This window comes from Pseudoliparis swirei, chromosome 7 (assembly GCF_029220125.1).
Source record: "Pseudoliparis swirei isolate HS2019 ecotype Mariana Trench chromosome 7, NWPU_hadal_v1, whole genome shotgun sequence".
NCBI lineage: Eukaryota > Metazoa > Chordata > Actinopteri > Perciformes > Liparidae > Pseudoliparis > Pseudoliparis swirei.
In genome coordinates, this window is record NC_079394.1 from 24508502 (window position 1) to 24524504 (window position 16003).

At 42.4% G+C, this 16003-nt stretch overlaps 4 protein-coding genes across 4 annotated transcripts; 1 reads left to right on the forward strand and 3 right to left on the reverse strand.

Annotated features, from left to right (window-relative positions):
• Positions 1-1158: 1158 nt before the first annotated feature.
• acaa2 (acetyl-CoA acyltransferase 2) lies at positions 1159-6552 on the reverse strand. Its single transcript, XM_056419437.1, has 10 exons — positions 6422-6552; positions 5250-5416; positions 4973-5101; positions 4672-4788; positions 4389-4536; positions 4124-4299; positions 2754-2883; positions 2581-2651; positions 1812-1966; positions 1159-1677 (listed from the first exon to the last, which is right to left on the reverse strand). The coding sequence occupies exons 1-10, from the start codon at positions 6435-6437 to the stop codon at positions 1596-1598; spliced, it is 1191 nt and encodes a 396-aa protein (XP_056275412.1). The 5' UTR covers positions 6438-6552; the 3' UTR covers positions 1159-1595.
• A 254-nt stretch (positions 6553-6806) lies between these two features.
• mrpl40 (mitochondrial ribosomal protein L40) lies at positions 6807-8742 on the forward strand. The gene is made up of 5 exons (XM_056419459.1): positions 6807-6980; positions 7109-7192; positions 7651-7806; positions 8061-8142; positions 8261-8742. The coding sequence occupies exons 1-5, from the start codon at positions 6919-6921 to the stop codon at positions 8486-8488; spliced, it is 612 nt and encodes a 203-aa protein (XP_056275434.1). The 5' UTR covers positions 6807-6918; the 3' UTR covers positions 8489-8742.
• A 293-nt stretch (positions 8743-9035) lies between these two features.
• Positions 9036-10639, reverse strand: c7h22orf39 (chromosome 7 C22orf39 homolog). Its single transcript, XM_056419467.1, has 3 exons — positions 10546-10639; positions 9609-9776; positions 9036-9455 (listed from the first exon to the last, which is right to left on the reverse strand). Exons 1-3 carry the CDS (start codon positions 10573-10575, stop codon positions 9324-9326), a joined length of 330 nt encoding a protein of 109 aa, XP_056275442.1. The 5' UTR covers positions 10576-10639; the 3' UTR covers positions 9036-9323.
• Positions 10640-10923: 284 nt separating this feature from the next.
• ufd1l (ubiquitin recognition factor in ER associated degradation 1) lies at positions 10924-15491 on the reverse strand. Its single transcript, XM_056419449.1, has 12 exons — positions 15390-15491; positions 15025-15157; positions 13936-13968; positions 13718-13839; positions 13487-13617; positions 13325-13397; positions 13163-13231; positions 12846-12914; positions 12721-12768; positions 12534-12622; positions 11737-11818; positions 10924-11490 (listed from the first exon to the last, which is right to left on the reverse strand). The coding sequence occupies exons 1-12, from the start codon at positions 15390-15392 to the stop codon at positions 11416-11418; spliced, it is 927 nt and encodes a 308-aa protein (XP_056275424.1). The 5' UTR covers positions 15393-15491; the 3' UTR covers positions 10924-11415.
• Positions 15492-16003: the final 512 nt, after the last annotated feature.

A 16003-nucleotide genomic window follows, 5' to 3' on the forward strand; every position in this document is an offset into this window, starting at 1 on the left:
TAAGGACGCTGTCCGATGACGTTTACGTACATGCGTCGGGTTTCAAGGATTTGCCGGTCTTTGTAGTCCTGCGAATATTTACCCCTAATTCTTGAAATAAAAAACAACAGTGCAATTGTTTTCATCGAATAACATGACTATTTGTTTTCTAGTTAATCTTTTGTTTCTTTAGTTAAGACATTTATGTTTATTTTTTTGTCTGCTGATATAAACAATAATAACATTAAAACAATCAGTGCTTGTAAAGAGCTAGTTAAATACATAAAGAAGCACAAGTAAAGAAAAACAAACAATGTTCCTAAATTTGTACTTTTCCGAACCAATCTTTAAATAATCAATCAATCAGACCAATACTAAACTAGGTTCATACAATGGAAAAAATGACTGCACATTTACAAATGACCATAAATACCTTTACAAAAAGATGGACTTGTGTTACCTAGATGCTTGAACAACTGAGAGGGATTGTGGGAACATCACTGAGCTGTTTTATGAGGACTACCATTGCTCAGTCATCTTGTATCAAATCCTGCTTTTATACGAATGTCAACTTTCTGTTATCAGTTTTCTTTAATTTTTTTAATCTACTTAGCTTAGTTTACACCTATAATTTGTTTTTACTTTAGCTATTTTACTCCATATATTTACTGCATATATCATTTAATTGTACTTAATTTAGTTATTCAGACCTCCCCTCCCCCTCCCCCTTTTAATCCTCATTTTAAGTGTCTGTGTAAAAGCATGTGAGAAGGTATCCTGTATGTATATGGCTGGAGATGGCTGATGTATATGTAGATGTGCATGCATGTAAAGGTTAGCATTTATACTCACTTCTATTTCTACTAATATTACTGTTTTTAAAAATTTACTATTCATTTGATTGTTTATTCAAATGTATACAAATCCCAATAAAATAGATTTTCCCAGATAAAGCAGAACACATCAATTGCAGACTTTTGTTTACTTCAAAAAAAAGTTTTAGAGGAGTTGTTAATAACATTGAGTACATGAAAGTCTCCTATCAAATATCATTCAGTATATTCAGTACCCCTTTCTCTTTTGTGATATATTATTAGTTTTTCCTAAAACAATTTGGAGCATATATAAGAAAACAAGCAAAAGTTATTACTTTTGTAAAAATCGTGTGTGAAGCAGAACTTCTCTTTTTTGAAAATGTTTATTATTGAGATTCTTTGACACAGAGATAACCAAAATTAGTTTTCAATGCAGGAACCATCACAGATCGGATATATTTTCTGGAAATAATGATCCCTGTTAATGGAGTGATAGAGAAGATTATAAGGCAAACATCAGAGTTCAGAGTCCCTTTTAGACCCTCCTATAACGCAATACAAGTTAACGTGACCACCGACCTCGCTCTGTCTCGGCCACATACACAAACAGTCTCTTGATTTATCTTTGTGTGCCAGGTGAAAAAACAGACCAGCAGTACATGTTAAGGGAGCATTTGACATTTCCTATGTACATGGAAGTGTTTTAAATATATGTATTTTTGTATTTTTGGCCTATGCGAGACAACGTTGAGGCAAGACATTCATCAGCAGCAATTCTTCTGAGACTAGCAGCTTTTCGGATTAGTACTTCTCGAGGATGATGGCGATACCCTGACCCCCACCGATGCAGGCAGAGCCCACAGCGTACCGGCCTCCTCGTCGCCTGTCAAAGAAAAAGTTCATAATTTAAGCAACTTAATTAACATGCAGACATATATAACCCGATACCAATAACATTGTATTTTTTTGGGAAGGGCGAACGCTACAACAACTGTAGTTACTAAAAGACCAAATGACCTGAGCTCGTGGACCAGGTGGGCAGTGATACGCCCTCCGGAAGCACCGAGAGGATGTCCGATGGCAATGGCGCCACCGTTGACGTTGGTTTTCGCTGGATCCAGGCCGAGAGCCTTAGCAACAGCCAGGTACTGAGGGGCAAAGGCCTCGTTCACCTGTGCAGAGCAAAACAACATCAGTGACTCAACTGTGTGGTAACAACCAGAAAAGGTGCGACGAGTGCAGCTCTCCGCCAGGTGTGTCTCGCCATAATTGCCAAACTGTTTCTTTGGCCATTAATTAGCGGCTGGGGGTCGGCGATGCACTCTGCTCCGGTACCACATGCAGCCCCTTACCGGCTGGGGGCCGATAAGAGGAGAAGCGCGGGTGAGGAGTCGGCATTCAGTGAATGGCGGAAATAAAAGCGGTTTTGGGAAAGTGAGACTAACCACAACCAAGTGAGGTCCATGACCGTGCAGCCAAAATCGTTATTGTGTGATATTGGGCTATATAAAATAGAATTGAATAGAATAGAGGTGCACATGCACACACAATCCCCCAGGCGGAGATAATACATCAGTCTCAGGGGACATTTCACTTTCACTTCTGTTACTTTAAGTACATTTTCCTGATAATACTCGTGTACTTTTATAGAAGTACATTTACAAATGCGGGACTAGAAATTAAATGTTTTTTGAGCTTGCGTATTGGTGCTAATACTTAAGTACCGGGTCTGAGTATTTCTTCCACCACTGATGACACAATCTGATAAGTGTCACTGACAACAAACCTCCACAAGATCCATGTCGTTGAGAGTCAGACTGGCTTTTTTAAGAGCTTCTGTGATGGCCGGAACGGGACCTAAGATGAGTAAGAGAGACCTCTTGAAATACCACAACAGTCATTCATTCCTTTGCATTCAAAGGGATTAAATGACATGTCCAAAACAGTGGTGTCACTTACCAATTCCCATAATGCTCGGGTCACAGCCTGAAACGTGATAGGCCACAATTCTGGCCAGAGGCGTGAGCTTGTGCTCACTCAGCGCATCCTCACTTGCAATCACCACGGCAGCAGCACCATCAGAGACCCCCTGGAGAGCGGAGGATTTAGTAATAGTCAGTTAATTTCTGCGGTGGCAGACAGGAGCAATAGATGCGGGCTGTGGCTTCAAGGATGATGTCACCACTAAGACCCCTGGGCACCTTGACATCTGATAATTGAGGGGCCCTGGGGGCGCTGCAATGTGAGGGACCTTGGTGCTCAAAGACCACCTGGCCCCTCAGTGCAGGCAACAAGCTCACATATGCAGATTTTTAAAAATTGTCTCGGGGCAGAAAATCAAAACGGTTTCCAGGGCTGTGGATTTTGTGCTCCCTGTGTGACTATCACCCCCAGGGCAGACTGACATGACATCAGTGCATCGAAAAAGAGGAGGAGGGGGGGGGGGGGGGGAGTCCTCACCATTCTTATCTCTACAACAAATGTGCAGTTACATTGTTTACTATAAGAGCACACAGTTCTTCATAGATCTATCTTCCATTCATGTTGCACTCCAAGTGCACCAGATTGATGCATTTAACTTACAACGCATTACATTTTCTTCCAGTACACCAACTAAGCCCACCCCCCCCCCCCCCTCTCTTTGGGGACTGCGGTCCACCATCCAGAGCAGGGGTCAGGAACCTTTTTGACTGAGAGAGCCATAAAAGCCAAATACTTCCAAATAAAAATTGAGAGCCATATAGTATTTTTAACGTATAATTGTAATGCGACTTTTGGTGCTGCATGATGCTATGGGGGGGGGGGGGGGGGGGTGCAGGTGACTTTTTCTTTGCTCCGCGTCGATGCGCGCGCACACGCCGGCATCGGAGCTCTGCGGCGCGCGAGACGGAGAGCCGAGAAGTGTTCACGCAACACGTAGAGACAGAAGTGACATGCTGTTGGTGAGATACGAACAATAACAGACGGCTGTTTAGTTTAATAAAAGAACAAAGACGTGCTCTTTAAGAAAAGGGACCTTACATTACTTCTGCTGTAATCTGGCGCGATAGAGAAAATTACAGGGTGGCGGGCGGAGATTTTTTTTTTCTCAACTCAAAATTGTCTGGGAGCCATATGCCGTCACCAGAAGAGCCATAGGTTCCCGACCCCTGATCCAGAGTATGAAAAAATCCAGTGGGTAACACTGCTCCCTAAATGGCCAGACTCATTATCAGCCAAGCTGGTTGGGTCAGCCTGAGCAAAGGTAATGGAGCGAGAGCCCTTAATTACTAAAGTAAGGACACTTGCCTGTGACTCACACACACACGCGTCTGTAAGTGTAAACTCACCGAAGCGTTGGCAGCGGTAACGGTCCCTCCCTTCTTGAAGACGGCGGGCATTTTAGCCAGCTGCTCCAGAGTGGTCTGTGGACGAGGGTGTTCGTCGTGGGTCATGGACACCTTGCCCTTCCTGGCTTTCACATCAATGGGAGCAATTTCCTCTGTGAAGTGACCGCCCTCATGCGCTGTGAATAAAACAGGCACGATTAAACGATGCAACGCTAACTTCTTACCGAGGCGAGCGGATTGTGGAGCACGGCGAAGCCCGTCTCACCGGCCTTCCACCTCTGCTGTGTCTGGTATGCGTAGTTGTCGACGTCTTCTCGTGTGAGCTGGTATTTCTCTGCCAGGTTTTCCGCTGTGATGCCCATCGGGATTTTGATGTGCAGGTCGGTCAGGCCCGCCCACAGGGTGTCCTCGAGCTGGCAGGAAGACGAGGAAAAGTATGTTGGTATTTTTAGTCTTTGCATCAAAAGCTTCTGGAAAAAATCTCCGTGTGGATTTGTGTCAAGTGTTCAGGGGATGAGAGAGTAGAGAAGAACCAACGGGAAGCCAACCTTGAGATCGACTCCGAACTTTGTACCAAATCGTATGTTGCGGACGGCGTACGGAGCCTGACTCATACTCTCTGAGCCTGCGCACAGGACCACCTCTGACTCCCTCAGGCAAATCTCCTGCAAACACACAAGGTAACACAGTCTTTTATTATTGGAGCAAGACAAGAATATTGTGCTTTTACGAATGCCTGATACTTGCCTATTACACATGTACATTATGGTCCATAGTGTACAAATGTTGTGTTGAATTTAACATTTTGCATTTCTGCCAGAACGTTTTTATTCTTGCTGGAATGCTTACTTGAGTGCCGTTGATGATGGACTGGAAACCGGACCCACACAGTCTGTTCACAGTGAGAGCCGGCACCGGGATCGGAACGCCACACCTCAGACCCACATGACGAGCAATGTAAGCTGCATCAGCTGAGCTCTGAAATTAGGATGGGGGGTGTGGAGGTAGATGAAGAGGAATTAAACTGTGAGGACCAAACCCAAGCGCACTTGTCAAGCGTTTACATGTGATGGCAGAAGTCATCTGTTAATTGTAGCTGTTGATCAGGTAGATCTGTGGGGGGTACCTGCATGACATTTCCCACGATGACACTGTTTACAAGTTCTGGAGCCACGCCCCCTGCTGCGAGGGCGGCTTTGGCTGCATGCTCGGCCAGGTCCGTTGCACTGTGGTCCTTCAGCACGCCGCCATAGGTGCCAAACGGAGTGCGCTTGGCAGCGACAACAAATACACCTGCAGAGGGAAAAAACAAAACAAGACTTTGACTTCAAGCGACCCACCAGTCAGTACAGAGATGGTCGACACAGTCGGTGCTTTGAGATGCAGACGATGAATATGTGGGATCACAGGCAAAATACCATCCGATGGATACAAAATTGGACTGGAGGGACAGGAGGAGTACGTAATAAAGTCAGGATTTCCAATGTTCCAAACACGAGTAACAGCTGGAGGGGTGTGTTCAGTGCGGTGACATCGGAACAGTTGTATTTGCACAAGTAACTATATTTAAGTTTTGAGATACTTGAGTTTTTCCCTTTTACGTTAAATGACACTTCCACTCCACCACATGTAAGAGGGTAATATTGTACTTTTTACTTCACTACACTTATCTTAAGTCTGTTGTTACAACTAGTTATTCTAAAATATTTACATGAATACGCTGTATTCAGACTGGATCTAGATTAAACGACCCTGACATAGTTGTAGTGTGCCACACTACAGTGTGCTGCTTGCACGTTAAGTGACACTTTTTATATTAAAATGATCGTATAGTGCTTTACTAAACTCAATTCATTTTAAATAATAAGTTATCACAAAAAATTTGAATATTCACTGAGATAGGTCACTTTGTAATAGGGCCTACACATTTTTAGTTTCTCCTTTCCCTTCCTCCATCACTGGACGTCATTTAGTAAGATTGTTATTGTGTTTTCAGGGAATGGAAAGGTAACTGGAGAGAGAAGCTTCTGACGAGCTGTTAATGATCTTGACACCATCTTGTCACCTTTCACCTATTTCGCAGTGAAGTTGTGATAAGAAAAGCACAACGACACACATACACTTAAATATATCTAGATAAAGCCACCTTTAGGAGAGGACACCATTCATCTTAGTTCACTAAAGTCCTACACAAAACGACACAAATAGGAGAAACAAAGCCCTGACATTAGAACATTTGAAATGTCCTCCTGCTTTCTTTCTTCTCGCCTCTTGCTGAACTGAAACATGTGTGTTTACCTCTGAGAAGCGCCATGATGCACAGATATCACACCACCGCGGCCGGGATCAAACTGCTGATATCTTCTGGTGGTCCGACTCTCTGAATGAGTTCCTGGTGAATGTTTAAAAAAAAACTGCGACCTTTCCTCTAAATACTGGAGCCGGATACTTTTCACTCGTCCAGTAAGATTCGACAACTAATGTAACGTATATATATGAAATCTACGACACTATTACACTGTTTAAAATAACAGTAACGTATTTCGTTGTCTTTATCATTGATGTTTTCACATTCTTATATATATTTAGTGCATGTTATGGAATTATTTTCCGCAAACGAAATACGCGAAAGTGCGACCGGGAAATTGTGCGCGTGACTGGTTGACAACGTCATCTTCTCGCGCCACGTCTGGTCTTGTCGGTCGAGCAAAAGGCGCAGACAGGCAACCTGCACGTGAACGTTTCTCGATCCCCGGGTCTGCGTTTGAGGTGAACCCGACGCCCCGTGGAGAGACATGTCTGCGGCTTTATCGCGCGGCCTCTGCAGGGCCTTGACCCGACAGGCCGCTCCGTCCAGGTGAGTGTTTGTCGGAGCGCGTGAATAGCTGACAAGGGCGCGAGCTACCTGGAGCTAGCCTCTGAGGTTATTCAGTGGAGACGCGCTGCTGGTCGCGTGTGGCTGACAGGTGTTGTGTTTTTAAACAGCCTTCTGTTGGGGGGGCATCACCGCGCTGGACTGAGTCCCTGGTTCGCTCCAGTCATGACGCTGAAGACATCTGCCCCACTCCGGTATGAACTACTATCCCAGGTTCACTGCATGTCAAGAGTTTTCTTTTTCTTGAATATATTGGATAAAGCCATAAAGGGCTTGTCAGGAGCATGCACTATTTAAACACAGTTTTGTATTTAAATGATCGTTTCCCAACTGTTAATCAAATAACCGCCTTACATAGGGGCCTATGCCCAAAATCGACTTTTTACATATTGTGTTGTTCTTTGCACTCACTTTGTAACTGTCAATTCATTAAATGTTTTTTGTTTCTCAATGAATGCTCAAAGCTGTCCGTGCCGATATGTGTCCAGAGGATGACACCGGCATTGTTGCTTCGCATCCAAACAGCCAGTAATCAAAATTATTAGCAATTCCTGCTTAAGTCGACACTAAAAAACTCTACTTGATATGATCCTGGACACTATTGTGGATCCATACATTTCCCAGATTTACTTTGTGTGCTTTGTTTTCAAAGGGCGGAGCCCAAGAAGAAGAAGAAGGTTGACCCGAGGCGGGAGCACATGTTGAAGGAGAGGATGAAAAAGAAGCTGAAGAAGATGGAGAAGGTCGCACCTGAGTTTATCCCCCTGGAGGACCTCATCACTCCGATGAAATGCTTGGATGAAACAAGGTTATTATACCATAACTGTTATTGAACAAGATCATAGAATGATTCCCTCTGGTTGACAGTACATTACCTACATAAAGCTTTCTGACAATGAGGCTAGCAGACATTTAAAAATGTTATGGTCACGTTTGCCTTTTTATGTATAATTTGGCCTTGTTTTCTTATTTGACTTGCTGTACCTTTTTGTTATTCCCCTTTCTATTTAGTGCTCACTGACTTTAAAGTGCTATGAACTTGTGTTTCTTACTCTTATAAAGGGAACGCTTTGCACTGAGGCTGTCATTTGGAGAAAGCGAGGGTCGCGCCCTGCTGCTGAAGGAGTGGTGTCGATACAAGAAGGTCATCACTTAACCTATAACACCGCCGCCACTGAAGCTTTTATAGAAAGCCTTGCGTCTGACCTCTTGCACACTTAGTGGGCCATACTTGATGTGCTCTTCCGTCTTTGCTCTTGCAGGAGCAGCACATGGCTGAAATGCAGGCGGTTGAGCTTGCTCTCGAAGCGCAGAGGGAGGCGTTGGAGGAGCTGAAGTTAGAGTCTGAGGAGCTGTACCTGGCGGCGCTGAAGCCAGACCCGTTGCTGTTTCCCTTCACCCACGAAGGGCCCGCCTACACGCCGCCGAAGAGCAAATATGAAGCTCCTGAAGGGAAATACATCGATGTCACTAAAGTGTACACGCAATGATGGACAGGTGGAGGGCTGCGGGTGCAGCCTGTGTGTATTTAATGTCCTCGTTTCTACACGATTAGCCAACATGCAGCTTTCACGTGAAAGACACTTGGCAAATGTTTTTTTTTCTTCTACTTTCTTGAATTGTTCCGTCACTCTGTATGAAATGTAACATTCATGGAAATTATGCATCGTTTCTTTTCCTCCACATTCGTCTCCGTATAAAACGGAAGAAATGGAAAATAAAAAAAATACTTTTAATACATAAATTGTGTTTGATAAACCCCAATCAATTACTTACGGTCAAGGTAAATTTAGTTGTATTAATGCATCTCTAATATATTCATCGCAGGAGTATTATCTATCTTACTCGGGCCAACTCTCCTGTTCGATGCGATCGAAAGTGTTTTCTAGTGCAGCTTTAATTGTTAATTGAATCCTGATCAAAACAATTTGCGACGGAAACTATTTACTTGGATGAAATTCTTTTATTCTCAAATGTACCCACTGCATTAATTGACTCAATAGTACCCATTTATTACGCTTGACAAAAAAAGGCAACTCATCTTTAAACCCATTTACTATTTTATTTTTTACATTTGCCTTTAGAATTAATAATTTATGATGAGAAAAACACACCTGCCTTTGGAGAGATCATCTGGTAATGTACTAGTTGTATACAGATGCTGTCATACTCATCAGTGACCACTAGGTGCTGCTACCGCTGTTTAAACTTGTTTTCACGCAGCAGCTCCCTGAATACAGGCAACAAGGGACGAGTGTCACAAAATAATTTAAGTCTCCTCGCTTTGGCCGGCATGGAACAGAGACATCGGGGGTTAAATAGTGTTCATGAGTCCTGAGGCTCGTCCTGGTTCAGCGGCAGGTTCCAGTCTCTGGGAGGGCTTGTCCTCAGTTCCCACACTGGGGTGAACTTCTTCTGCTCTGCTACTCTGTTCCTCTCACTCGTCTGTAAGGCCTCCTGCAATACAGAAGGGGTCATATATACAAACGATTGTAATGTCAAGACCTTTGTTTCATGCGTTCCTCTGGTCATTCAGATTAAAACACCATAAATGTTATCTGCGATCACAAGTTTATGGATTTAAATAATGTGGCTCTCCGCCCGCGGTACCTTTGATTCGGTGGCTTTGTTTTTCTCCCACTCTCTGCAGGTGTAGAAGTCCTCTTTCCACTGCTGGCAGGACGGCGCGGTGCCGTAGGCGTAGTAGTGGTGAAAACGGTTCCTGAAGCTTTTGCAGTGTCTAAATTCACTCCAGGAATCGTCGCACGTTCGAGGAGGCTGCACGGGCAGACAAGATCAGAACGTTATGTTTGAACCCTCTAGAGCTGCATCACGGTCCACTTCTCTGGTTACGGCCATACGCTCATGTACAATGTAACATGGAGGAGCAGAAGCTGGGGAGGCGGTCTTTATTGATTAATAACTTTTGATTGTAAAAAGTTAGTCCTGGAATTAAAGATAAATTGCCTTCAATAAACTATGAGCTACCTTTTAAAAAATAGATCGGGAATTATATAACTAGTTTTCATTGTCAATTATTCATATAGAATGATTTATTTCATACTGTTGTGTTTAAAACATGAGGTTAATAGACACATTGGGATTAGTTACCTAAGCGACTTCTTAAACATCGTTTATTAAGTAAGACTGTTCAACACGAGTGTTTCCTGAACGCTCCTTAAAAAAGAGAAGAAAGAGTTGTCGCTCCGACAGCGCCTCCTCAGGCCGCTCATGTCTTTAAACCACAGTTTGCTTTGCGGGTATCTGCATGTCATTTATAAAAAGATTAGTAACAAGAGGCAAAAGCAAACACTGAATCACGTGACGTTAAATGTTAACGGTTCTGTTAAAACCTCGTTTGACTGACATTGCGTATCGCTAACTAGCTATCTGAGGGCAGTTTAGCAGCGATAGCTGATGTGAATCACCTTGCTGACTGTTTTGGGTCAGATTTGGTCTCTTTCATTCAGAACCAGCACAAACACAAACTAGCTAGATTAAAATACATCACGAATAACAGCGAAAAGCATACGAATTGTTAAATTACCCTCCATGCTGCTCTCCCAGTGCGGTCCATTGCTAGCTGCGTTAGCAAATACAGCGACACGACTTCCGGTTCGAGTTCATTTAAAAATAAAAGCCTGGAAAAAAATACCCACTAAACACTTAAAGAAAACATAATAACTATAAATTAAGGACGAATACCAATAATAACTAACCATTCCAAACATCCCCTAATTGTAGTAACCATAATTGTGACCAATTCATTTAACTACATAATTAGACATAATGCATTTGCTTTTATGTACATTAATGTATCTAATTCGAGTCAAGAAAGAAATGCCATAGGAACTACCCAATATCTATCAGGATAATTAGTAGTTTGTTTTAAAAAGGGAATTACATAAATAAATATTATCAACACCACATTTCAAACAGTCCTTTATTTGTCTATAAATAAACCAAGAGAAAAAAAGGGGGGGGGGATAGCAAATAACTCCTTTAACAAAAAAAAGTTGTCATTATAATTAAAATCAAACGTATTGAGCTATTATTGCTCCCATTTTATAATAATGGGAATCTGGAGAACAGTAAAGTCAATTGTAAAAATGTAACGATTATGAAAAAACGGGGGAAATGTTCTAATATCCCAACAATAGTCCCCATGTTATTCTTTTTTTGTGGTTTGGTGATACAATTTATTCCTCAAACTCCGGACAGCATTTTACAGAGCTTGGCATTTGTTGACAAAGATATTAATGTCCGAGTTTAATTAAATATAATCCCATCTCAACAGCAAACACCTTTCAAAGAGACAGAAACAAAATCCAAATTTATTTTTTTAACTTTGCGGTTGAAGGTAAATGTTGATATGGTGAGTCCGTGTGCATTATCCAGTCCCTCCACTTAGAATCCTTCAAGGCTTTCTGCCCTTCTTGCGTAGTGACTGTCCTTCTCCAGAGAAGGCGATGAATCTGTTCAGTTCATCATCCTGGAGTGATTAAACAAGATATTTTTTTTAAAGAGTTAATAATACAGCACAAGTTGTACAATAAAGTGGATGCAAAGAATTCAGTACAAACAAATGGAGTGAATGCCACATTTAACTTGCTTAGTGTCAGTACTATGAAGAAAAAAAAAGAAGGTTTTATAGGTCAAGATTGTGAGAAACTGTATTGAAACACTAAATGCAGTTTAATATGTTCAAATGTGTGATGAAATCCTCCACATTTCTTACATCTACAAATTTCCTGGGCACAGGCCTCGAGTTTCTGATGAAGGTGATCTTGCCAAATTTGAAGTCGTAGTTTGGGATACCTCTGTGAAAAGAAAGTTTAGAGTTTAAAGGTGAAGAATGTACACTCGAGGCAAAAACACATTGTTCAATGTTGAGTGCTGCTTAGTAAAATACAGATTGTAGAGGCGCCACAAAGCGTCTGCTTTTAGGGTGGAACTCTGACCACTTCATAAACGAAAACAGACGCTGCAAAGTGAGGCGATCATTAAGTTTGGCAATGTGTTACATGGTCAATCTACGAAATACGTCTATTATGTGACGCACCAACAGGATGATGTCGCGGCAACAAGCAGAGACATTTAATCTCTGGAGAAACCCAAAGATGGGAAAGGAGGAGTGTGAACACACAAGCACAGATTGGCAGTTCCCAAACAGGTGTTGGACTTGTTATTTCCAGCTGCTTGTCAAAGACCTCATAGACATCATCAAAGCCCTATGTCACTTCCTGCAATGCTCTCCTGTACCACAGTGGTCCGTGGTCACTCACATGAAAACAAGTCTACAATCTGCCAAAGTTCACCACATTATTGTTTGTCAAAACTCAGCTCATTAACCGATTTAATTTGTTTCTTTTTGCAGGCCATAATCTTCCTCATATGCAACACTGTATTTATTTCATTCCCCCAAATCTTAATAATGTTGCCGACTTATCATGCTGAATAGGTAAACTGTTACGTTGCCATATTCAATGTGTAGGCCGCTTTATGTGTGCATGTATATAAAATACTGAACGTCACCTTTTGATGTCACTTGGGTCAAGAGGGACGGGGCTGGGCTCGATCCCTTTCAATTTACCGTCCAAACGATTGCCAGAGCCAGTGAAAGCCTGAAGATAACAAACGGATCAGAAGTTACATTCCTTCTGGTTATTACCGGTATGAGTGTGGTTTATTTGTCCCTCAAGCCACAGCGACATTTACTCACTCTGAATCCCAGGTCCATGTCGGCGTAATTGGTGGGGTCGGCTTCCTCCTGTGAAGGATTTAGTTTTAAAATAAAATGTTGTCAGAGCACAAATTGTGCGGGTACCTTAAGGGTTTGGTTCTTACGGTTGGCTCTTCGTGGTGCTGGGGTCGTCGTTCGGGCTCTTTGTAACCCAGAGGAGCGTCAAAATCCACCTGGGAACCAGAGTCATGACACGTTTAAAGTGGAGAACACATCAGAATAATTCCCTGTTGTCTGATAGCGTGGAGGGTTCCCAAACGTTTCCATGCAAATGGAACCCAGAGTTTACGGATGGGGACCCCCCTTTCTGCTAAATGTCTGTAAAGACCCATTGACAATGTATGCCTGTAATAACATTTAGATTTATTTCATTGGTCTGCATCCCCCCCCCTTTAATAAACACAGCGATAGAGGGTCTTACATTCATATCACACTCGATGATAGACACGGCTTTATCTGGCTTGGTTTCCATTACTCGCAGCTCATATATCTGAAACAATAAAACAGATACCGTTAGTAGAACAAAAATGTAACAAAGACAAACACATATTCACCATTTGTCTGACGCAATGAGTGAATTCACCTTTTCGTTGTAGTTGATAGCCACGACATCCCCTGTTGTCAAGCAGGCAAAGTTTCTCAGTGCATTCTCCAGTCTGAAATAAAGTGACAACTCAGTCACTCTAGTCAAAAAACTAAAATGTGAAACTGGGTCCAGTCAATGTTCCAGACTAATGTTTCTTACACTGCTTTGGGGTTTGTGATGTCCAGGAAGTCGGGGCTCTGCGGCTGGAACTTTGAGTAAGTGGCCACCATCAGGTTAACGCTCTCCACTTGGACCAGACCCCCTTCCTCCAGCAGGAGATTCTGCATCATCTGCAGTAAACAGACAGAAGAAAATCTCAGTGCCGAATCAGATCGGATCAGCAGAAAACAAGTCAGACCCCGGCGTCAAACTCTTTTTTCGTTTCCTCACCCAGTGAGGCAGGTAGCAGATTCCCTCGTCTGCCACAAACTCCAGCACACCGCAGTGCGTCATTCTGTCGGAGTTCTTGTTGGTCAGCTTGAACAGCATTGGATAGGTGATGTTAAGTCTGCCTGTGTGAGGAAAAAGGCGCAGAAGGGTCACATTCATGGAAGGTTCGCAAGGGGACGTTTATCAGAAAAGAGGCCTTTTTTTAAACGTTCACTTACTGAGCTGGTCGAGGGCTGACGGTGGCATTATTACTGGAAAAGAAACCGCTTATTAGTTGAGATCAATCACAATGAATAAGATCAAGTGAACATCTTTGCTTGATCGTCTTACAAACAAAAAGGAACAACCACCTAGAATTTGAGGAATCACAGAGAAATTGCTGTAAAGCGTAATGTATCTTTCAACACTTTTAGAAAATGTGGAAAGAGGTGGAACTGGAAAACCTTCATCAAACCTAGATCCACAGATACAATCACACGGGTCTGCAGCCTACATAACAAAAGGTCGGCTTCAGTGAGGTAGATGGGGCAAAAAAAAGACGGGCCAAACTATTACCGAGGGGAGACAAAGCATTGTGGACTAAAACTTTTGTTTACAATCAAAATCCTACAGCAAGTCTACTCACTAAACCCAGGAGGAGAATCCATTTTGCACCTGTTTTTAGCATCTCTACACTGCACGTGTACGTTTTGGAAATTAATTGAAAATAATGAAATGATAAATGATGTCCTTTAACCACAAGCAATGGCAGTTCAATCCCATGCTCCTTCATGCAAGTACATGTATGTCTACGAACATTGTAAAAAGGTTTTAAGTTAACTAAAAGGAGACTGAGGGCCTCCGAACTCCGGCTAGCTCCTGATTATTTATAACAATCTCTCTAAGAAATGGCGCTGGGAAATGTATGACACAAGTCCAAATCTCTAACTCTCTGCAGAATCCTAAAATCGTGTATTTTTCTGTATTATATAACTTGTATTTACTGTGTTTGAGTAATTCCTACCTCGCTTGGCATTGTTACTTCTCCGTCAATTCTATTTGATTTATTACTTACCTGGAAACTTTCTCTAGTTTTATTTTTGATGCGTCTTTGTAGAGCACTCTGTAACTTGTGTGCTACATAAAAGGGTATTATTATCATTCCTAACATTCAGTTAGTTATCATTTATCGATTTAATAAAGATTAAACTCCAAAGCATTTCTCCATTTACAAATAGATAGACGCAAGTCATGTTTACAACCGAATCCTGGTGATTTCAGGGGCAGTGTGGAGAGCTTTCAGGGCACAAGTTGTGACAGTAACTCACTTTTCCCCCCCTTCTCCACGTCGGAGCGGTCGTTGGGTCCCGCCAGCATGGACACCGAGTAGCAGCGGTACTGAGTGGAGAAGCGGTTCTGAAACCCCCGAGACATCGGGTGGTCGAATACGTGGAAGGAAAACTGTGGAACAAATCAAAACCCATTAAAGCAACGCAGATGTTTCCCAAAGATTTTTTTAAACGTGAGTTGATCCCAAACAAATGCGGCCAGGACGTTTGAGTTCATCGTGACAGAGCAGCTTTCTGCTGATGTCGTGTTGTTGTTCGTCGCTCGTTCGCTAAACCGCTCCGGTTTGTTTCGACATGACGTTAAACGTGTCGTCAATGTCAAGACGAAACGGGGAGTCACTCACCATGTCGGCAGCGATGGTCTTTGGTTGTCAAACGACTAAAATGAAAAGGGCTTTGTTTTTTTTCTCCGTATTTGAAATTTCTTTGCTTCGGAGCCGTGACTTTCCACTGTTGTCTTCCGCTTCTTCCGGAAGTATACGAGTTGTTAACGGAAATGACGACAGAGAGAGGCATTAGCCAATCACAGAGGCCCATTGAAAAAACTGTTCTTTTTTTAATTTTGTGTTAAATGTTTCCTGAATAATGCGTGGAGGATTCAGTATTTTGATATTAATATATATGATTCTACATGTTTAGGTTTCTGTGTGATTGTTCTACTAAATACTTTGTGGAGAGTTAATTTGTTAAACTGATGGTTTCCAAAAGTCGTGAATGAACGTTCGCAAAAACAGGAAGTGGTTGAAGTGCTCAGATACATTTTTTTATTTGAACATTTCAAAGTCGGACACCTGGGCTAAACCCATCTGCTTAGGAAGATCATATGAAACAATCCAAAGTTACCAAACATATAAAAAATTGGATTTATCTTCTTAACAGAGCCAGCCCTCTAAATGTTCAAGTTTGTCTATTGTCCATGCCCAAACTGAGATTATAATTATTAAAAAACTACTTTATT